Here is a 23,027-nt window from a genome sequence, read left to right as displayed (position 1 = left end):
TCCTGGGAGCGCCCGGCGCCGCCCAACTGCGCAGGCGCAGACGGCCGCCCGCGCCGGGGTGAGGCCGTTGGGTTCTGGGCGCTGGGAAGAGGGGGACTGAGGGGATCTTGGGGACGCGGGTCCGCAGGGCAGACTAGGGGAACGGGACCGGTGGGGCGGCCAACCCGGAGTCCGCGTCGGACCTTGTGGACTCTGAGGGAACTGGAACGCGACCCGAGGTATCCAGCCGCTCTGATCAGTGCGACGCGGCCTTGGGCGTGGTCCGTGGGCGTGACCCTGAGGGTGAGAATCGAGTGTGACCTGGAAGGAACTCGGCGAGAGCTGGTTTTGTCTGTGTTGGAACCCAGGAAGCCGCATCGCAGGAATCCGGGCCTCACAGAGCGCGGCGCGGCGCGGCGGTGTGTGTGTAAAGTGGACGGGATCGTGTGTGCACGCGTGTGTGCGTGCAACGTGGACAGGATCGTATTCCCGCGCGGGGCTTCTGCTGCATGTGACCTTTTCAGAGTAGGTTTTGAGTTGTCTGAGACGGTCGGTGACAGTGGAGAAGTCATTTGATTTGAGGGGGGTTGTGTGAGAGAGATTTTGCTAAGAATTGTATGATGTGCTTTATGGGGCTTATGGGATGGTGTTTTCTGAAGTTAGTTTGATTAACTTCACACTAACACTAATTAGAAAGTCCAAGTATTCACAAATTGTGCATGGGTTTGTAAGATACGGTTATGATCTTGTCTAGTTGAGTATGCAAGATTTGCTTATCTGATTAGTGACCGTTAAGTCTGCCCAAAATCATAACTTAGTAGCAATTTAGCAAGTAAAATAGAGGAATAAATATTGGGGAAAAGGTTTGGTTTCCATAATCGCTAGAGGGTAAGATTTACTCCAGAAAAACACCATTTAAATTAAATTTAGTGGTAAACCAAACGTAATATGAGAAATAAACAATGCTGTTGCTTGCATGATATATCCTGATTTTGGGTGAAATCCATGGCAATCTAAGATAAAAAAAGGTCTTTGATACACTTTAATCACAAGGGCAGCCTTGTTTTAGTAATTAGTTATTTCGCTAATTTAAATATTCATTGTAGCAGTCAATGTAGCAGTGAATAATTTTGAAAAGTCTGAACTTTTAGAAAAATAACCTTTGAAAAGTTAAGAGAATGGAAAGTTCAGCTTAATGTAGTTTAATAGTTAATAATTACTGATAATATAAAATAATTACTCTTCCTAATTAATGTCTCAATAGTTATATAACTCAATTACAGAGATTAATAAAGACAAAATAGTTACATTAATTAGAAAGTCCCAATATTCTCCAGCTTCAGGGCCAGAGAAATAGTACAATGGATAGGATGTTTTCCTTGAACACAGCCAGCCTGGATTAGATCCCTGGCATTCTGTATGGTCCCCAAAGCCCCGCCAAGAGTGATTCCTGAGCACAGAGCCAGAAGTAAACCCTGAGCACTGCTGGGTGTGTCTCCAAAACCCCCCCCCAAAAAAAAACAACCATTCAAGCTTATACAGATGTATCTAATATGAAAAAGATGGCATTTCATATCAGTTGAGGAAATATGGACTCTACTGTCATGAGTAATGTTTCAAAGTTTTGCAGCTTAAAGGGTTAAATTATTACCTTTTTAAAAAAATCAACCTAGGGGCCGGAGCGATAGCACAGCGGGTAGGGCGTTTGCCTTGCACGCGGCCGACCCGGGTTCGATCCCCGGCATCCCATATGGTCCCCCAAGCACTGCCAGGAGTAATTCCTGAGTGCAAAGCCAGGAGTAACCCCTGAGCATCGCTGGGTGTGACCCAAAAAGCAAAAAAAAAAAAAAAAAAAAAAATCAACCTAATGGGACTGGAGAGTCAGTAAAGCCGGTAGGGCTATTGCCTTGCATGCAGCCAAACTGGTTCCCACTCTGTGGGTCTCCTGAGCTCATCAGGAGTGATTCCTGAGCACAGAGCCAGGAATAAGCCCCAGGCACAGCTGGAAATAGCCCGAAAACCAAAAAATTAATAAACGAAAATTTTTAAAGCAGTCTATTAGACAATAAAAAGGCATACAATAAGTGGATGGCATCACAGGAGGAATAAACAAAAATTCCATAAACTTATCAGAAGGATAATAATATTCTCCCTGATAACAAGAAGTGTGTGAATTCAAGCTATACTATAATCTGGTAGGTAGAGAATCAAAAGTTGTCAACCACATACAGCAGTGTGGGGAGGCAGTCTGTCATAAATTGGTAGAAAGTGCATGAAGAACAATTTAGAGATAAATAATAAAAATGCCCTTCAAAGAAGATGTAGGTCAAAGCTACAATGTTCCCTCTGGGCTTCAGCAAGTTCCCCAGAATTCATAAGTCTTACAAAGTCTTATGTTCACAAAGATTTATGGTATTGGTGAAGGAATAGGATTTGCCCATTTCCCCTACTAATTTCTATCCTAGAATTGTGTTTGTTTTGTTTTTGGGTCACATCTAGCAGTGTTCAAGAATCACTCCTGGTGCTACTTATGGAACTATATGCTGTGCCAGGAATCAAACCCGGGTTGGCCACAAGTCAAACAAGTGCTCTACCTGCTGCACTATCTCTCCGGGCCCCATCTGTTCTAGAACTTTTAGGGATACTCAGAGTAGACATGTGCTGAAATGGTGAAAATTGAGCACATGTAAGTCATGTGAGTCATTGTGGAATATGAGTTAAACATGATTTCACATTCTCCCTATATCCCCCCATCTCTGCCATAGGATCATTTCTTCTTCCATAAGAAGCACTCAAAGGAAGAGGTTGTCCCATGAAAATTCTCAAAGCCATGCTGCAGGTGAGATGGTCCCTCTCTGAAGTAATTCATTCTCAGGACAGAGGAACATTTGCTTCCTGTCGTGACATGATATTTGCTCCCATAAAACTGCTTCTTGGTAGGGCTTGGATGAAGGGGAGGGAAACAAGTGATCTAAGGTGCAAAATTGAATGAAGACTCTCAGAGCTCTGTATGCCTACATTTTACACTCCAGGTGCCTCCCCACTAATTTCAGCCCTGTTCCCAGTTTCTCTTATGCCTACTAAAGAAAGATAAGCTTTCCCCAGGTGTACCTTCTAGGAATAGCCACTGTTCACATATTGATCCGTTCCTTTCTAGGTCTGCTCACAGAAGTGTCACTGGAACAGAAAAGGACTCTCTTAAGTTGGAGTATATTACTTGAGTGAATCACTCTTGCCTAGATACTGGTGTGAGATCTAATAAGTAATGAGGAGTCAAGGAACAGACGTGAAAAAAACCTTGATTTCCACCACTAACTTGGTTTTGCAATGACACCTAGGGTAGATCACAGACGAAGCATTGGTAGTAAGGGGCCGAAGTGATAGTATGGCGGGTAGGGCATTTGCCTTGCATGTAGCCGACCTTGTTCAATTCCTGACATTCCATGTGGTCCACCAAACCTGCCAGGAATGATTCCTGAGTGCAGAGCCAGGAGTAACCCCTGAGCATTGACAAGTGTGGACTCCCTCAAAAAGGAAAAGTTGGTGGTAAGATGTCCTGTTTTGTGAGATCTTTGGGATAGAAATTTGCTTACAAACTTGCATTCCTCTCTTTTGAGCATTTGTAAAACTATATATGATTGAGTCACCATAAAGTTACTATGATTGAGTTTCAGGCATACGTTGTTCCAACACCGATCTCCTCACCACTTCCCTCCAGCAATGTCTCCAGTTTCCCTCCCACTGACTGTTTTGTATCTGTATCCACAGTCATTACTAACCATGGCCTACCAGTGAAAACCTTTCCAGTATTTAGTGCAGATTTATTTTTTTGTTGTTTTTCTTATTGTTCTTGTTTTTATGGTTGAGAATTAAGCCCAAGTCTCATGCATGCAAGCAATGCACTTTACCACTGAGCCACATTCTGCAGCCCTAAATTTAGTCTTATCTTTTTGTTACTTCTCATCTTTAACATTTGGGTACAAGAAAAGAAGTATTTTATTCTTGAAAAATGATAGTTTGTCCTGTTTCCATCTCTTTCTTTCAGAAAAATCCTCTTCATCTAGAATTATTTAAAATATTACTATTTAGGGCCAGAGAGAGAATACAAGGGTTAAGGCACTTGCCTTGCATACTGCTGACCCCAGTTCAAGCCCTGATAACACATATGGTCCCTCAAGCTCCACCAGAAGTAAACCCTGAGTGCAGAACTAGGAGTAAGCCCTGAGCACTGCCAAGTGTAGCAATAGTTATAATATATATACATATATATATATATATATATATATATATATATTGCTTTTTGGGTCACACCCAGCGATGCACAGGGTTACTCCTGGCTCATGCACTCAGGAATTAACTCCTGGCAGTGCTCGGGGGACCATATGGGATGCTGGGAATGAAACCTGGGTCATCCACATGCAAGGCAAACGCCCTATCCACTGTGCTATCGCTCCAGCCCTACATATATATATTTTTATAACTATTCAGGACTGGGAAGCTCACACGTGTTGCATGTGCAGAAAACCAAGTCTGATCACTGGCACTGCAGTTTCCCCTGAGCACTGCTGGATGTAGCCCTGGAGGCCCCTAGCATTGCTGGTCCCGAGCAGTACCACATTACTGAACTCAAGTAATGAACCATTTGGCCTGGTTGACATCACCAGTAGACCCAGACCTAACCTTAGCATCACTTAGGAGACCCCCAAAATAAAATACTACTTTTCTCCAGACACTAATTTCTTCTTAAACCATCTTTTTTTTCTTTTTTTTTAAATGCACCATCAGCCTCCAGGTGCATTTAGTTAGTGCTGTGGTTAGTTCTCTACCTGCTGTGGTTAGTTCTCTACCACAGCAGGTAGGAAGTTCGCCTTGCACGCAGATGACCCGGGTTCGATACCTCTGCCCCTCTCAGAGAGCCCGGCAAACTACTAAGAGTATCCTGCCCACCCGGCAGAGCCTGGCAAGCCACCATGGCATATTCGATATGCCAAAAACAGTAACAAAAGTCTCACAATGGAGACATTACTGGTGCCCGCTCGAGCAAATCGATGAGCAACGGGATGACAGTGACAGTGACATCAGCCTCACTGTAAAAGCTATATTGAGGCAATTCTATGACTATCAAATATATCTCTACATCTTAGTCCTCCAGGCAGAGTGTCAGAACCTCCAATAGTTGTCACTACCTGTCCTATAGACACTTCAAGGGTTTCCAGATCATCTCATTAGTTTGAGTGTATTCGTTCTTCAGTTTTACATTTCCATTTTCTAGTTCCAGCTCTCTTTACATACTTCTACCAATAATCCAAGATCTCTGTCCTTTTCTCACTCAGCTGCCAACTTATGACCAATTCTGTTAAGATTCATAATATAGAAACTAGTTATCCCATATGACCAATAATAACTAAGATCTTAATTTAGGAGACATCTAACGGGTGATTATGTAATTGTCCTTTCCACACAAAACACTTCAAGTTTATGGGAGAGATAGTATAGTGAGAAGGGCTTTTGCCTTGCACACAGTTGACCTGGGTTTGATCCCTGGCACCCTGTATGGTCCCCCAAGTGCAGAGTCAGGAGTAAGCCCTGAACACTGCCAAGTATGGCAAAGAATAAAGAATACATCAGCCTTTCTTTAGGTTTCAGTAACATTAACTCTAAAGTACAAATTTTGTCACACATATATGCTGACTTACTGTTTTTTTTGTTTCTTTTATTTTGGGGTGGGTGGGTAGTGGTTTGGACCACACCCAGAGATGCTCAGAGTTTATTCCTGGCTCTGTGCTCAGGATTCACTCCTGGCAGGCTCAGGGGACCAGACAGGGTGCCAAGGATCAAACCCAGGTTAGCCACAAGTGGTCCTTATTGACTGTACAATCTGGGCCCTACTGTTTTTGATGTTGTTGAGGGAGGGACCACCCAGTGATGCTGAGAGCAGCTTGCAGTACCACGGTGTTTAGGATTATGCATATATGGGTGTGTTCTCTACCACTGGTGCCACATCCATGGCCTCTTTGTGTTCTTTATACTTCATAAAGCAGTGTATATGTTGCAATGGAATGGACAAGACAGTACATTGGGGAGAAAATACTTAGTGTATATTCAAGAATGTTGGTTAGAGGCTGGATTATACCATTGCTCTATAGGAAAAAATCCAGAATTATTCCATAATTATGCCCACTGTCTAACTCCGTCTATACCTTTTACTAATTTTTAAAATTCAGACTTACTCTTCAAGTTCGTGTTCTCCTTTGAACACATACTTTGCTTACTTATCTCTGTTTCTTTGCTTGCATGTGTTCTCTCTTGAATATATACTTATCTTTTTCTCTCCCCTAATATCTTTCTTTCCTTTTTTTTTTTTTTTCCTTATTGGGTCATATCCAGTGATGCTCAGGGTTACTCTCCAGGCTCTGCACTCAAGAATCACTCCTGGAGGTGGTTGGGGGATAATAGGGGATGCTCGGAATCAAACCCAGGTTGGCTGTGTGCAAGGCAAACGCCTTACCTGCTGTACCATTGCTCTGGCCCCATCCCCTCATATCTTTCTACATAAGTTTGATAAAAATTATCTTGGGTCACAAGAAAATAAAAATTTAAAGACATTCCTAACATACAGTGCTTTTGCTTTTTTCTGAATTCATGAGCCGATTTTATTTTCCTTGTGAACTTTTTTTTTGATTGGTTGGTTTCTGGGCCAAACCTGGCAATGCTCAGGGACATCTCCCACCTCTGTTCTGAGGAGACCATGTAGTACCAGAAATGAAATCCAGGCCTTCTGTGTGCAAAGATGCGCTCAGCTCCTTGAGCTCTCTCTCCAACCCTCCTCATGAACATTAAGGCCAAAGGCCTGTATTCCTATAGAATAAACTCATTGTGAATACAAAACTGTCATGTTTTGTGAAGACTAGGAATACAAAATGAAAAAAAAATAATTGGGAGCAGGGGGTGGTGTTGCATCCCGCAGTCACAAGGGACTGTGCAGTGCCGGGATCAAAACCCAGAATTTCTGCTTGCAAAGTACATGCCCCAGCCTTGACCCATCTCTCCCTATCAAAAGAATTTTTTTCTTTCAGTTTATAGTACTTCCCAAGTATAAGTTTCTGTCATTGTATCCATACCACCTCTAAAGTGCATATGTCTACCTGTATGCTTCTCAGCAGGGTCTCATGTGTTTTGTTCACCTACTGATTGCATTCAAGTCACATAGCATTAACTCATTTTTTTAGCATGACATAATTAATCAATACAGATCAGTTTTCAGAGGGCTGGAGCTCCTGCTACGCATGCAGGAGCCCTGTGTTCTAACCCTAACCCTGTATGGTTCCCCAAATACTGCTAGGAGTAGCTCCTGAGCACCACTGCATGTGGCCCCTAAAACAACAATACAGATAAATGTATTTTTAGAGTGTTCTGCAAGTTAGAGAGAAGAAAACAACTCTGACTGCTGATCAGAACCAGGTCTCAGCTATTTCATTCTCGCTAGTTCTAGTCCCTTTAGGATGAACGAGAGTGTGCCATTACAGGGACCCGTGTCATTCAAGGATGTGACTGTGGACTTCACCCAGGAGGAATGGCAACATCTGGATCCTGCACAGAAGGCACTCTACAGGGATGTCATGCTGGAAAATTATTGTCATCTCATCTCCGTGGGTAAGGAAAACTCTATGCATCTTCCCGCATTGTGCATTGCTTTTCCTTTATGTTTTCACAGGTCAGAGGAAATGAATCCCATTTTGTTAGCAGAAAGTAGAATTATGTCCTCACTTTCCTAGTACGAGGTAATAGCTTTAGTAAAGTGTTCATGTGGGCCTCATCCAAACACCTACGATCTATTTCTTTCTCTTTCATAGTTTTGAACCTCAGCAATCTTATTTATTAATAAGACTATATCTTATTATTTATTGTCAGGGTTTCACATGACTAAGCCTGATATGATCCGCAAGTTGGAACAAGGAGAAGAACTGTGGACAACAGAGAGAATTTTTCCAAGTCACAGCAACCTAGGTGAGTTTAAAGATTACATTTGTAGGCATCTTGGTTTAAAAAATACATAAAATATACCATCTTGATATTTTCTTTCCTTTTTCTTTTTGCTTTTGGGCCACAGCCATTGGTACTCAAGGGCTACTCCTGGTTTTGTGTTAGGGGTCACACCTGGCAGTGCTCAGAAGGCCATGTGTGCCAGGGATCACACCCAGACCTCCTGTATGCAATTCATGTGCTCCAGCCCTTGAGCTATTTCTCTAGCCCCTAATTCCAATTCTTTGTTTTGTTTTGTTTTGTTTTGCTTTGCTTTTTGGGTTGAATATCGAATACTCCACGTTAGCTTGCCAGGCTCTCCCGTGCGGGCAGGATACTCTCAGTAGCTTTCCGCGCTCTCCAAGAGGACGAAGTGATCAAACCCGGGTCTGCTGGTCTGCCGAGTGCAAGGCAAATGCCCACTGTGCTATCACTCCAGCCCCCTGTGTTTAAGTTTTAATGAGAAAAAAAACTACTTTTATTATGGTTCCACCATTTTACATTCCTACCAATAATGCATAAATATTATAAATATTTGTTCCTTTGTCCTCAACAAAATTTTATATTTTCCATTTTTTTGGGGCGCAGGGGGAGAAATCATGGCCTTTTTTTTTCCAAGCCTTTTTTTTTTTATAGCTTTTTTTTGGCTTCTTGGGTCACACCCGGTAATGCTCAGGGGTTACTCTTGGCTCAGCACTCGGGAATTACTTCTGGCAGTACTTGGGGGACCATATAGGATACTGGGAATCAAACCTGAGTTGGCTGTGTGCAAGGCAAATGCCCCACCTGTTGTAATATCGCTCCATCCCCAGTAATAACCATCTTATTAGGGATCTGTTTTGTAGGGGCCACACCCAAACAGCCTTTCTGGTGCGGAGGCCCAGTGGTACTAAAGGGGCTATCAGGGCTATCAAGCCGTATTCAGTGATTACCAGGACTATACCTGAGTGGTATTGGGGTGTAGAGATAGAGCAGCAGTGCCAGGGATTGAACTCAGTGCTAGGCATATGCTCTACCACTTGATCTCTCTTTGGTCCTAGGGAGCATTTGGAAAGTGGTATACCCAGCATTGCTCGGGGGCTACTCCTTGCTCTGTGTTTGGATGGTTGTTCCTAGCAGTACTTGGCACATGCAGTGCCAGGGATCAAGCCTGGACCTTCTGTGTGCAAAGCATACTCTTTAGCCTTTTGAGCTACCTCTGGTCCTATGTTTCATTTTCAAATATATATAACAAGGCTGAAGTGATAGTACAGTGGGTAGGGTGCTTGCCTTGCACACAGCTGTCTTGGATTCGATCCCTAGCATCCCATATAGTCCCCCGAGCACTGCCAGGAGTAATTCTTGAATGCAGAGCCAGGAGTAACCCCTGAGCATCGCCAAGGGTGGCCCAAAAACCAAGAGAAAAAAAAGTCAACCCAAAGTCAAGATGTTTTCTAGTAGAATCAAGATTGGAAAATCATTAAGTGCTTTGGGTTTTGCCAGTTGCCCTGGCTGAGGGCAGAGGTGGTCTCAAAAGTAGTGATCTCTGAGTGCAGAACCAGGATTAAACCCTGAACACCACCATGTGTAGCCCCAAAACAGAAAAATAAAAGAATACTTGAATGGCTAGAAAGACAGTGCAGGGGGTTGGGCTCATGTCTTCCATGCAAGGGGCCCCAGTTCAGGCCCCAGAATCATATGTCCCCAAAGCACCACTGATTGTTGGTTGTCCTGGTGACCCCTGAGAATTGCCAGGCATGGCCCTGGTGACTCCTAGGTTTCCTGGGCCCATGCAACACCACGTATGCTCAGGCCCTAACTTTTAACTATCTGGCCCAGTTGACCTAGTACACCATGAGCCCCTGAACATCACTTCAGAGGCCATCCCAAAAAAATGATTAATTATAATAGATAAATCAGGTGTTAACTGAGAGCCAGCAGGTAGGGCAAATGCCTTATACACAGCTGATATCAGTTCAACCCCCAGCATATCATATGATCCCCACCAAACCCCACTATGAGTGATCCCTGAGTGCAGAGCCAAGAATAAGCTCTGAGCACAGCTGGGTGTGGCCCAAAATCCAAGAACAAATCACTGTATCACTGTCATCCTGATTTACTCAAGTGGGCACCAGTAATGTCTCCATTGTGAGACTTGTTGTTATTGTTTTTGGCATATTGAATATGCCATAGGTAGCTTACCAGGCTCTGCTGTGAGGGCAAGATACTCTTGGTAGCTTGCCAGGCTCTCTGAGAGGGGCAGAGGAATCAAACCCTGATTGGCCGCGTGCAAGGCCAACGCCCTACCCACTGTGCTATCACTCCAGCCCCTGAGAACAAATAAATAAAATAAATAGTCCAGACTATGGCTAGATTCTAATTTCAGACTATTAAACCTGTAAGGGCGAAACTTCTGGATAATTCGGATAGTAGTCTAACCCTAAAGGTGACTGTGATTCTCGGCATGGCAATTTAACTCCAGTTATCAAAAGAAATTAGTTTTGCATATTTTAGAACTGTACAAAAATATAATTGTACAATAATATACTTTCTGCATAAACCTTTTCATAAAGTCTTTGGAGATATTTAAGCCCATCCTTTTATTATTATAAATTGGTAGGTTTTTATGTCATTATTTCATTGTGTAAATATATGACACAGTATTACCTATTTACCTGTTGTTGGAAATTGTTTAAAATTTAGAGCTATCGGGCCGGAGTGATAGCACAGCAGGTAGGGCATTTGCCTTGTACGCATCCGACCTGGGTTCAATCCCCGCATCCCATTTGATCCCCCAAGCACCACCAGCAGTAATTCCTGAGTGCAGAGCCACGAGTAACCCCTGAGCATTGCTGGGTGTGACCCAAAAAGCAAAACAAAATAAAACTTAGAGCTATTATAAAAAAGATCCAAGTTATAGGTAAGATGAATCCACCCTTAAATTTTCCCTTGTTGTGCCAAGGAGATAGCCCAAAGGGTTAATGAGTGTGCTTGCTTGCAGGAAGCCCAGATTTGATCCCTGACCTTACATAGTCTCCTGAATATTGGGAGTGAACCTCCAAGTAATTCCTAGAATAGCCCCTGAGCCTACTAGGTGTGACCTCACTCCCTCAAGATAATAATAAAATTAATAAAATAGCTCCAGAGCTATTGGTATACACAGTAATGTAGCAATAATAACTGATAATTTCTAATTAAAACATTTAATATTAAAGCTCAATTATTGCCATATCACTCTGAAGAATCCAGTCCTTCATAGCTCCCATAGGAAATAACAAAGTTAAGGTGTTACTGCATTGGAAGAGAAACTTGAACCAGTATTTCCCTGAAAATAAGAAGAATAGTTAGAATTGATGATCAGGGACCTGGAGCAGGTAGAGCATTTGCCTTGCATATGACTGACCCAGGTTTGATACCTGGCATCCCATATGGTCTCCTGAATACCACCAGGAGTAATTCCTAAGTACAGAGCCAGGAATAACGCCTGAGCATCACCAGGTATGACTGAAAACAAAAATAAGAATTGATGATCAGAATAAGTCAGCTTGATGAACTCTTGGAAGAATACACTGATGGAAGATAAAAATTGGTAACAATCCGAATTAAACAATGATTATATTAAGTCTCAAATATTGTTTGTCCACCGGCTTATAATTCCCAGTGAGAATATGTGTATTTTTTAATTTGAGGGAGCCACATCCAGAAGCAACGATTTTTCTTCCTTCTTTTTTAGTGCTCTTGACAGGCTCACTCCATTATCCTAAGTGCTCAGGTCTTATTCCTGGCTCTACAAATAGAAATCACTCATGGCAGTGCTAGACCATATGGGATGCCAGAGATTGAACCTGTGTCAGCCAAGTGCAGGCAAGCGTTCTGTTTTTTTTTTTTTTTTACTATCTCTCTGGTCCCAAGTGGGAATATTTTTTCATAATTCTTCTGTTTTAAGAGATAGTAAATTATAGTTAAGAGGAGATTTAGAGCATAGACTATAAGCTGGTGTTTCTGTAATGGGAAATGAGTACTTGACAGAGTTCATTTGCCATGAATGACCTAATACAAGAAAGGAAATATTTTATAAAATGTAAGTCTGAGGGAATAAACTTACAGGCTTTTATCATCACTGAACAATTTTTCTTGCTTCTTGTTTAGTGTCTTTGACAGTCTCATTCCATTATTGTTGAGTCTTCCTGTTCCAAGAACAGTTCCTTTGTCACCACCCTTTGTATTTTTTCACTTGTCCTTATATTTATTACACCTACTCAGTATAATTTATATACTATATGTTTATGCCAGCTTTTGCTTATACCAGTTTTTCCTTTCACAGGATTTATGTTCTATGCATTTTCCATTCTAAAAGGTAATTTATTTTGGCCTTTCTGTATCTATAATGAGAGAGACAGTCCCACCATGAGCAGCGTGGGATGTTCAGCTATATCACCAGTCCATAACACTAAAGGATGACAGTGTTGTTAATTATACTATGTTCTTTTCTAGAAGAAGATGGGAAAACTGAAGATGTTATAGTGAAATTCAAAGACTACCAAGACAGGCATTCTAGATCAATTATACTCATCAACCACAAAAGACTAAGTAAGGAGAGAAATAATATTTGGGGGAGAGCACTTACGGTAGGCAAGAATCATATTTTTTCCAAAACAACACTGCATGATTGTAAACCTGACGGAAAGGTTTTGAAAAATATTTCACAATTAATCATTAGAAATATAAGCCCTGTGGAAGAGAAATTTGGTGAGGGTAATGAGTGGAAGAGATTGCTCCTTGATGCTAAAAATGAGAAAACTCATGCTGCAGTGACTCTCTATAAACAAACAGAAAGGAGTCTAAGTGGTAAACAAGAGCCTGTTCAACATCAGAAGTTTCAAACACCAGAGCAAGCATTTGAACATAGTGAAAAACCCATCCTTATGAAAGGAATGTTATGTGCACATTCTAGAAATCACAAAGGAGAAAGAACCTTGGAATATAATGAAGATGAAATAGCTTTCATCAAAAAGTCAAATTTCAGTGTCCATCCACAAATTGTTATGGAGAAGAAGCCCCATGCTTACAACAAATATGGGAAATTCCTCTGTAGGAAGTCCATCTTCATGCATCAGCGATCTCAAGATGAAGAGAAACCCTTTCAGTGTGCTTACTGTGGAAATAGATTTAGAAGGAAGTCATATCTCATTGAACATCAGCGAATCCACACAGGTGAGAAACCTTATGTTTGCAATCAGTGTGGAAAAGCTTTCCGTCAAAAAACAGCACTCACACTTCATGAGAAAACACATATAGAAGGGAAACCTTACATTTGTTTAGATTGTGGGAAGTCCTTCCGACAAAAGGCAACCCTCACCAGACATCACAAAACACATACAGGGGAGAAAGCCTATGAATGTACTCAATGTGGAAGTGCTTTTAGAAAAAAATCATACCTCATTGATCATCAGAGAACTCACACAGGAGAGAAACCGTATCAATGTAATGAATGTGGGAAAGCATTTATCCAGAAGACAACCCTCACTGTACATCAAAGAACTCACACAGGAGAGAAACCCTACATTTGTAATGAATGTGGGAAATCTTTCTGTCAAAAGACAACCCTCACTCTCCATCAAAGAATTCATACAGGAGAAAAACCATATATTTGTAATGAATGTGGAAAATCCTTCCGCCAGAAGGCAATCCTTACTGTTCATCATAGAATACATACAGGAGAGAAATCCAATGGGTGTCCTCAGTGTGGGAAAGCCTTTAGTAGGAAATCAAATCTCATTCGTCATCAGAAAACTCACACAGGAGAGAAACCATATGAATGTAAAGAATGTGGGAAGTTCTTCAGTTGTAAGTCAAACCTCATTGTCCATCAGAAAACTCACACAGTAGAAACCAGGGAAATTCAGTAAATGGTGTTAAAAACTTAAAAAGTCATGGTAAATCCTATACATAATGTTGCTTGCAGGTATATAATTTCAATAATTTAAGGTTTCAAGTCCCATACTTACCTACTGTTTGCTAGCCTAGGCAGACAAAGAATTACAGTATAAATGTCATTGAAAATGTAAATCAAAATTTTAATAGGTTCAGCAGACATAAACTTCCTCTGCTACTTATAATTAAAATTGCTTATTTTCAATTTCAATATATATTGTGAACCAGTAATAAATAGCTGGTACATGGGTCACACTATGCATAAGTGCTTTAAGAGAAAGGTGTTAATTGTGTTTCTCATTGCAAATATGGAATAAAAACTAGTTGCTACCTCCTCAAAGTTAACCACAGGTCTGGCTTCTAACAGATTATAAAACCTTTTATAAATTGGATTGTATCAATTCAGTCAGCTTAATCAATGGCTGAATAAATATCAGTACTTCTACATTTTAAAAAATTGGATTGTATATCATTCTTAATATGTGTATTTCCTTCATCGTGTCTTTAAAATGTATCATTAGTGCATGTGGTAGAATGTCATTTATTTTTATTCTGTACAGGATCCCATTATATGATTCTATCACAACTTATCAAGTCTATTATTGGTGAATTTTTTTATTGTTTACAGCTTAGGGACTTAATAAATAATTCTTCTGTGAACATATATGTATTTTTATGTGTATATATATACATAGATACACACATACATATATTCTTAGGAGTGGAATTTCTTGGTCATGGGTCATATGTATGTTCAATTATATTTGGTAGATAATACCAAACAACTTAGAACTCTCACAGCAATCTTAACACTAAGGGAATCACATTGGACGGTAAAGCTTCAAATGAAGTGATTGTAAAAATGAGCAATGCTTCACTCATTAAGAGCAACAATGAATACTAAAGATAGGATTATTTCAAAGGAAATGGATAAGGTTTGGAACTCTCATTCGGGAAAGCTGCTTCCATGAAAACTTAACCAGGAGCTGGATCAATAGTATAGTGTATACGGACCCCCCCCAAAAAAAGGTATATTAATACTGAAAAAAGAGGGGCTGGAGCGATAGCACAGCGGGTAGGGCGTTTGCCTTGCATGCGGCCGACCCAGGTTCTAATTCCAGTGTCCCATATGGTCCCCTGAGCACCGCCAGGGGTAATTCCTGAGTGAAGAGCCAGGAGTAACCCCTGTGCATCGCCGGGTGTGACCCAAAAACCAAAAAAAAAAAAAAATACTGAAAAAAGAGACACAGATTATCTGTGAACTCAGCAAGCTAAATTTTTCTAACACCTGGTTGCTGAATGTTCTTTTTATAGGGATCATAATAATTCTTTAGGTCTTGGCATCTCTGAGTTAATGATGCTGAGACCTAAAGAATTATATATGCACACACAACATATATGTATATATATATATATATATATATATATATATATCACTGTATCACTGTCATCTCATTGCTCATCAATTTGCTTTGAGCAGGCACCAGTAACATCTCATTGTGAGAATTGTTGTTACTGTTTTGGGCATATCGAATACACCACGGGTAGCTTGCTGGGCTCTCCAAGAGGGATGGAAGAATCAAACCCAGGTCAGAAGAATCAAACCCAGGTCGGCCTCATGCAAGGCAAACACCCTACACACTGCTCTTGTGTTTAGGTATTAGTCCTGGCTCTGGCTATCTATTAAGAATCACTCCTAGCAGTACTTAGGGGACCATATGGAATACCAGGAATTGAACCTGGATCGGCCATGTGCACGGTCTTACCCACTGTACTCTGACCCCTAAGTATTTAGGTATTCTAACTAAAATTAAGTTACCATTTACTCCTGTGGCATATAGATATTCCTCAATGATCCACTTATGATATTCATGTCCCTGTATAAGTCATTTCTCTCAAGAGTGGGCTCAGCAGTTTCCTTCTAACCAGGAAAGTCTGTCATTTTTGTTCCACAAGATTCCGTTGTTTTGCTTTGTTTGGTTTTGGGACCACACCTGATGATGCTTTCGGCTCTATGCTCAGGAATAGTGACAGGGCTTGGAGACCATACGGGATTTTGTTTATTGAACATGAAAGCAAGTGCCTACCTACTGTACTATCTCCCTAGTCCTGTTCCACAAAGTTCCTTTTTTCCCTTTTTTGAAAATTTTATTTTTATAAAGTTATTCACAATAGTTTATTACAGATAATATTCAAACATAAATCCCACCACTGTGCACCTTCCCACCACCATAAGAGGAAACTGTGAATTTAGTTGTATTTCGTCCTGAAGCCACTTAAGCCCTTGTATAAAAGATTACAAGTATGTATTTTATTTTATTATTTTTTTTCTTTTTGGGTCACACCTGGCAATGCACAGGGGTTATTCCTGGCTCTGCACTCAGGAATTACTCCCGGCAGTGCTCAGGGGACCATATGAGATGCTGGGAATCTAACCTGGGTTGGCTGCGTGCAAGGAAAATGCCCTACCCGCTGTGCTATTGCTTCAGCCCCCACAAGTATGTATTTTAAACCCAAACAAATGTTTGCTACTTTTGGCACATCAGTGGGCTAGAGTATAAGAGATCACGTGCTCCTATACGTTCTGTGTCACTCTCTCTTTTTTTTTTTTTTTTTTGCTTTTTGGGTCACACCCGGTGGTGCACAGGGGTCACTCCTGGCTCTGTACTAGCTCAAGAATTACCCCTGGCGGTGCTCAAGGGACCATATGGGATGCTGGGAATCGTACCCGGGTCGGCCGCATGCAAGGCAAATACCCTACCGGCTGTGCTATCACTCCAGCCCCCTGTGTCACTCTCTTCTGGGAGCTTTATTTCATAGCCTCTGGATCTTGGCCATTGATGAGATTATATGGCGCTGGGGGCAGTTTGTGGGTCTAACTGCCAAGCTACTGGAAAATGGGAGCTAGGGGGAGGAGCCCAGTCTCATTCCAAGCTAGCTTGGAGATCTCAGTCACAGGTCCCCCATACCTGGGTTTTTCTGTAGGTACCCACATCGGTGAGCTTCATCCAAGCCTCTTGGTGGAGAAGCAGCTTTGAGTATGGCTTTGCGGTTGGGTTGTGGAGGTTTTCAGCTGCCAGAGTCCTGCTGGGGTGGGGAGAGAAACTCAACCTGCACCCCTCCAAGTTGCCCTGGTGAAAGACAGCCTGGCGTGGGGTCAGGACATTCCACAAACTTCTTGCTTGCTTGTTTGCTATAAGACCATATGGAATCTCGCTGATTTAGGTGAATCAGGGTACCATTCTGGCGAGGTCCATGTGACAAAAACAGCCAGCACAAAACTGAGACCCTCAGTCTAATAGTCTGTAAGGAATTGAATACTGCAAAGAGTCAGTAATCTTGGGAAGTAATATTTTCCTCTCTGCCTATAAGCACACAGAATGCCTGGTCCACACTGTGACCACAGCCTTCTGAAAGTCCTTGGAGTAGAGGACCCAGGAAGGCGGTCTAGACCATAGAAAGCACAAGGTGACTGTGTGTGGTGAGAATTTCTTACGCAGAAGCAAGCATATGACAGAATAGTCTAATTCCATTCATGACGTTTTGTTTAGTGAGTATTCCTTCCTTACTTTGGGGCAAGTTAGAATCACAAAATCCAGCTTGTACAGAGAAATCCTGCAATAGCCTGCTGGCCCCTGGACATAGTTAACTCTGTGTTCCTAGGCCCAGGTGTCATTCACAAAAACCCTATAAATTGCTTCTCTTGGTGTTGCTCCCTGTGCTTCTGTTAGCAAAACAGATTCTTGTCTTCAGGGTTATAAGGAAAAACAAATCCATGGGGTATTGTGGCAAATCCCCTTTAAGTGGTCTTAAGTATTTATCCTCACTCCCTTAAAATTTGATTTTGGTTTTGGCCCCACCTGGTGATGCTCAGGGCTTACCCTGGCTCTGCACTCAGCAATTACACCCGAGGGGCTCAGGTGACCATAACTGGTGCTAGAGATCAAACCCACATTTGGTCGAATACTAGGCAAGCACCCTACCTGCTGTACCTGCTGCTGTACCTGCTCCAGCCCCTCCACCTCCCTTTTAAAGGACACCAAGAACATCACGTTCTTTGTGATGTGGGATGGAGATTATAAATGGAAAAAGAGAGGCAAAATATGTATTCAGAGACCGTAAATTATATTACTGGACATGTCCATTGTTAGCAAAATAATGGAAATACACAAAGAAACACTAAGTTATGACCCATTTACAGAGAGAAAAACAGGTAACAAACTGAGTCTAGATGTTAAATCTTTCACTGTGACCTCAAAGCTGAAAAACATGTCCAAGAATGAAAACAAATCATGGCTTAAAGTAACAAAGGAAAATACTGGTGGTATTTATCAAACTAAGCACTAATAAGAAAAGCTGAAAGTATTTCAATTTCCAGAGTTTAAAACTACAGAAATCAAAATTTTAAAAGTAGCTCAAATGGCTCAACAAACTTGAGGTCATAGAAGGTAGAATCAGTGAACATAAAGACTATGAAGATTATATAGTTTAAAGAACAAGAGAAAACCAAGCAAACTGCTGCAAAGAAATACAGAATTAAGAACAGGGTCCCAGGGAGGTGGTTAACAAGACTACTTTGCACATAGGAACCCTGGGTTATTCATGAGCCCCCAAATACTGTGCCAAGAGTAGTACTTCAAGGTGTTGCCCTACATAAACAAAATAATTATGTACACTAACATATATGTAGAGGAAATAAGTAAAAAATACAATACCCTAACATCACAATGGCTGAAAATTTCTGTCTTCTAAAAACCTCTCGTATACATATCCAAGAAATCACAAATGCCAAATAAAGATACATAACCAGAGACATCATAGTGAAATTGTTTAAGTCTAAAGTAAAGAAGAATATCTTTTTTTTTTGAATATTGACTTATTGAGTATTTCACTTATTATACTCTTTGTATTTGCTCATGTCTTTGTAAAAGTAGTGGTGGTGTAAGTGAATGACTAGGAAGCACCTATCTCACCAGTGCATATCTAGTGGACTGTCAATAGTGATTACATTACTGCACTGATTAAATATGTTCATGTGTGTTTCCACCTCTATCACATAATACCTACTGTGCCAGTGTCTCAATATGTAATATTAAGATATTATCTGAAGTCTGATTCTTACATATCTGTATCTGAAATAATTTCCAGTTGTTTTTTTTTTTTGCTTTTTTTTAAGAAGAATATCTTGGAAGCAGCACAGTAAAGACTCATTATTTATCACTTACAAGGGATTTTCTGCAAGTAAGTTAATAGGATCTTAACAAATTAAGTCCTTTACCTTATCTCAAACCATGAAGACCAGGAAGCAATGGAATAATATACACCAAAGTGCTGTGGAATATCTATAAATAAATACCTTTATAACCAAGCAATAGTTTTTCACAGATTTTGAAATAGACATTCACAGTTTTTTAAAAAATGTTGTTGCTGGGGCTGGAGAGATAGCACAGCGGGTAGGGCGTTTGCCTTGCACGAGGCCGACCCGGGTTCAAATCCCAGCATCCCATATGGTCCCCTGAGCACGGCCAGGGGTGATTCCTGAGTGCAGAGCCAGGAGTAATCCCTGTGCATCGCCAGGTGTGACCCAAAAAGCAAAAAAAAAAAAGTTGTTGCTAACAGAACCATTTATAGAAAACATATCAGAGGATGTGACTCAATGGTAATGTGCATACTTTCTGTGCGTGAGGCCCTGGGTGCAATTCCTGGAACCACCACTCTGCTCTCTGCTACTAAAGATATGAGTAAAAATTTCAGGCTGAAAGCACCATCCTAAATGATCATTCAAACCCACAAAAGACACACACAAAAAAAGCACACTGGAGAGATAGTACAAAGGTGAATGTGCTTGTCTTACATGTGATCAAACCCAATTTGATTCCTGACTCTCACTGTTATAGTCCCACAAGTACCACCCAGGGTCATTACTGAGCAAGAGCCAGTAATAACTTCAGAACTTCTGGGTGTGATCCAAGTTGAACCCCCACATAAAAAAAATAGCAATTTAAAGTTAAGTTATGTAATTATAAGATACAGTATGAGTATCTCAACTAACCTGAAAAGCAATTATGGATGAAATAATTCTTACAGATGTATAAATGTAATTATATTCTTGAGCTTAAAATATATAGAATATATTATATTTAATAATAACAGCACAAAGAATGTGGATGGGAGCAATGCATATCAAAGAAATGACATCACTGTATTCCAATATCTCACTTTTAATAAAGGCTAGCTAATATGGGGAACAATCAGTTGGTAAGCAGAGGACTTCAATAACACATAAGGCCAAATGGAACTAACAAATATACATAGCATTATACCATAATCCATTGATAACTAAACACAGAAAACATTCTTCTTAATCACATGCAAAACACTCTCAGGAATACATCATATGTAAGACCACAAAATAACTCAATACACTTGAGAAGACTAAAATCTTATTAAATATTTTTTTCTGACCAGAAAACAGTTTTAAAATGTTTAGCTGGGGCTGGAGCAATAGCACAGGGGGTAGGGCGTTTGCCTTGCATGCGGCCGACCCGGGTTCGAGTCCCAGCATCCCATATGGTCCCCTGAGCACCGTCAGGGGTAATTCCTGAGTGCAGAGCCAGGAGGAACCTCTGTGCATCACCAGCTGTGACCCAAAAAGCGAAAAAAAAAGTCAAAAAAATGTTAGCTAGTTTTTTTTTTGGGGGGGGAGTGGAGGAACATTGGGTGGGGAGGCATACCTGGCTGTGCTCAGGGGTTACTCCTGGCTCTGCACTCAGCGATCACTCCTGGTGAAGCTCAGGGAACCAGATGGAATGACAAGATCAAACCTAGGTGGAGCACATGTACTCTCTTTCCAGTTCCTATTTGGCTGGTTTAACAACAAATAATTCAAATAAAGTATAAACAAAATGTTTCAAGATTGTAGAGCTTTTTTTTTATTTTTCTTTTTGGGTCACACCCGGTGATGCACAGGGGTCACTCCTGGTTCTGCACTCAGGAATTATCCCTGGCGGTGCTCAGGGGACCATATGGGATGCTGGGAATCGAACCCGGGTCGGTCGCATGCAAGGCAAACGGCCCTACCCGCTGTGCTATTGCTCCAGCCCCAAGATTGTAGACCTTTTATAGATTAAAATCACAGTGCATTTCACCAAAATCTCAAAAATCAAAGTGAACTAAATATGAATTAATGATACATTATGAATCATGGATTATGATTAATCTGCTTTTGATGAAATAAAAACAAAGATAGACCTGTAAAACAAAAGAACACTTACCTACCAGCTGTGAAACAGAGTTGTGGCTGCCCCTGTACGGAAAGCAGGTGGCTATGGGTATTAGACTAAGAGTAGATTTTTTTCTCTATAGACAGATACCGGACTATATAGTGGAGAACTTCACTCCCCTTTTTCGTGATTTTAGAATGTTGTAGCATTTTTTAAATCTACATAAACAGCATTTTGTGGCCTAAATAGACAATACAGCAGATAAGAATCTTTCCTGCAGATGGGGCTGGAGCGATAGTACAGTGGGTAGGGCATTTGCCTTGCACGCAGCCGACCCGGGTTCGATTCCCAGCATCCCATATGGTCCCCTAAGCACCGCCAGGAGTGATTCCTGAGTGCAGAGCCAGGAGTCAGCTCTGAGCATTGCCGGGTGTGACCCAAAAAGCCAAAAAGTTAAAAAAAAAATAGAGAATCTTTCCTGCACATGGCTAACCATGGTACAGTCCCCAGCATTGCATTTTGCCCCCATTACAGCCCAACCATAAGTCAGGAATAAGCTCTGAGCACTGCTGTCTATGGCCCCAAAACAAACAAAGGCAATTAAAAAATTGTAGGAGCCTAGGGCCATGTCGAGCATCACTGGAAGCAGGGCATGGAGTGGCAGGAGTTGAACAAGCTGTAATGCTAGGCATGTATACTTACCATTTGAGCTATCTTCTCAGTGAGCATAAAAAATCTTAATTAAGATGTTCATGTAATATCAGCTGCCACCTTTTCAGAGCCTATTGGACAGCCAGGTATGAGACTGCAGTGACATCACACTCGGGGCCTTATGGGATGGGGGATGGAAACGGCACCTCTCCCCACCCCAACAAGGCCCCAAGTTGCTGCCCACGAATGGCTCCTGGTTCCTGAATGGCCATGATCCCAAAGGCACACAAGCCAATCTCGGAACCAAGAGGCTTTTGGCAAAAATCCCTCCGGACTTATTACTAAAATATCAGAAATCCAAAATCGAGCGGCTGCTTTGCGGCCATGTGACATCATGTGATCTTCATAATCAGCACTAGAAAACAAATTATCTAATGATGTCTTTTTGGCAGGTCTGATTGTTGGGGAAAATTCCAAATAACAGTGGTGGGTCTTTCGTCAAAATATTGAATGTGATCAAAGTGGAGAGAGAGTAAAGTGGAAATCATCTGCCACATAAGCAGGGGTAGGGGTAGGATGGGGAGTATATTTGGTTTCTTGGTGGTGGGAAATGTGCACTGGTGAAGGGAAGTGTGTTTGATCATTGTATGACTGGGATTTAAACTAGAAATATTTGTAACTGTTCTCATAGTGATTCAAAAAATAAAAATTAAAAAAAAGAAGTTCATGTAATATCAAAATACACTCATTATTTGGAGTTTACCCAAAATTTATTTTATTTTTTGTTTTGGGGCCACACCTGGCAATCCTCAGGAGTTCCTTCTGGCTCTGCACTCAGAAATCACTCTGGGCAGGCTCAGGGGGATCATAGGGGATGCCAGCAATCAAGCCCACGAAAAATACATGCAGGAAAGCACCCCATCATTTGTACTATCTCTGGCACCAGCATGATTATTTCCGGTAAGAATCAACAGAAATAATTTGAATACCTACAGTAGGAGTAACTACAAAAATGCATATATTTCAGGAGCTATTCTGAAGGTTGTATTGGAGTGATAGCACAGCAGGTAGGGTGTTTGCCTTGCATGCGGCTGACCCAGGTTCGATTCCTCTGTACCTCTCGGAGAACCTGGTAAGCTATCGAGAGTATTCCACCCGCATGGAAGAGCCCACCAAGCTACTGGTGGTGTGTTCGATATGCCAAAAACAGTAACAAGTTTCACAATGGAGACATTACTG

At 41.4% G+C, this 23,027-nt stretch overlaps 1 protein-coding gene across 12 annotated transcripts; it reads left to right on the top strand.

The window, feature by feature from the left end:
- Positions 1-42: 42 nt before the first annotated feature.
- On the top strand, positions 43-14,568 carry ZNF382 (zinc finger protein 382). Of its 12 annotated transcripts, none has more exons than XM_055145137.1 (7): positions 43-58; positions 348-504; positions 2,745-2,818; positions 7,506-7,632; positions 7,891-7,986; positions 12,305-12,337; positions 12,475-14,568. In XM_055145137.1, the coding sequence occupies exons 3-7, from the start codon at positions 2,792-2,794 to the stop codon at positions 13,887-13,889; spliced, it is 1,698 nt and encodes a 565-aa protein (XP_055001112.1). In that variant the 5' UTR covers positions 43-58; positions 348-504; positions 2,745-2,791; the 3' UTR covers positions 13,890-14,568. The 12 variants fall into 12 exon arrangements, with proteins under 12 accessions (XP_055001112.1, XP_055001111.1, XP_055001117.1 ...); XM_055145136.1 differs by lacking the exon at positions 43-58 and adding an exon at positions 69-218; XM_055145142.1 differs by lacking the exons at positions 43-58; positions 348-504 and adding exons at positions 69-282; positions 3,137-3,525 and having other exon boundaries at positions 7,466-7,632.
- Positions 14,569-23,027: the final 8,459 nt, after the last annotated feature.

This window comes from Sorex araneus, chromosome 8, assembly GCF_027595985.1.
Source record: "Sorex araneus isolate mSorAra2 chromosome 8, mSorAra2.pri, whole genome shotgun sequence".
Classification (NCBI taxonomy): domain Eukaryota; kingdom Metazoa; phylum Chordata; class Mammalia; order Eulipotyphla; family Soricidae; genus Sorex; species Sorex araneus.
The sequence above is the reverse complement of the archived record's forward strand: the minus strand, read 5'-3'. Positions and strand labels throughout refer to the sequence as shown.

Coding starts and splice junctions, on each gene's coding strand:
- ZNF382 (XM_055145137.1), top strand. CDS start 2,792: ATGAAAATTCTCAAAGCCATGCTGCAG. Junction 7,633..7,890: donor TTGTCATCTCATCTCCGTGG/GTAAGGAAAACT, acceptor ATTTATTGTCAG/GGTTTCACATGACTAAGCCT. Junction 12,338..12,474: donor TGCATTTTCCATTCTAAAAG/GTAATTTATTTT, acceptor GTTCTTTTCTAG/AAGAAGATGGGAAAACTGAA.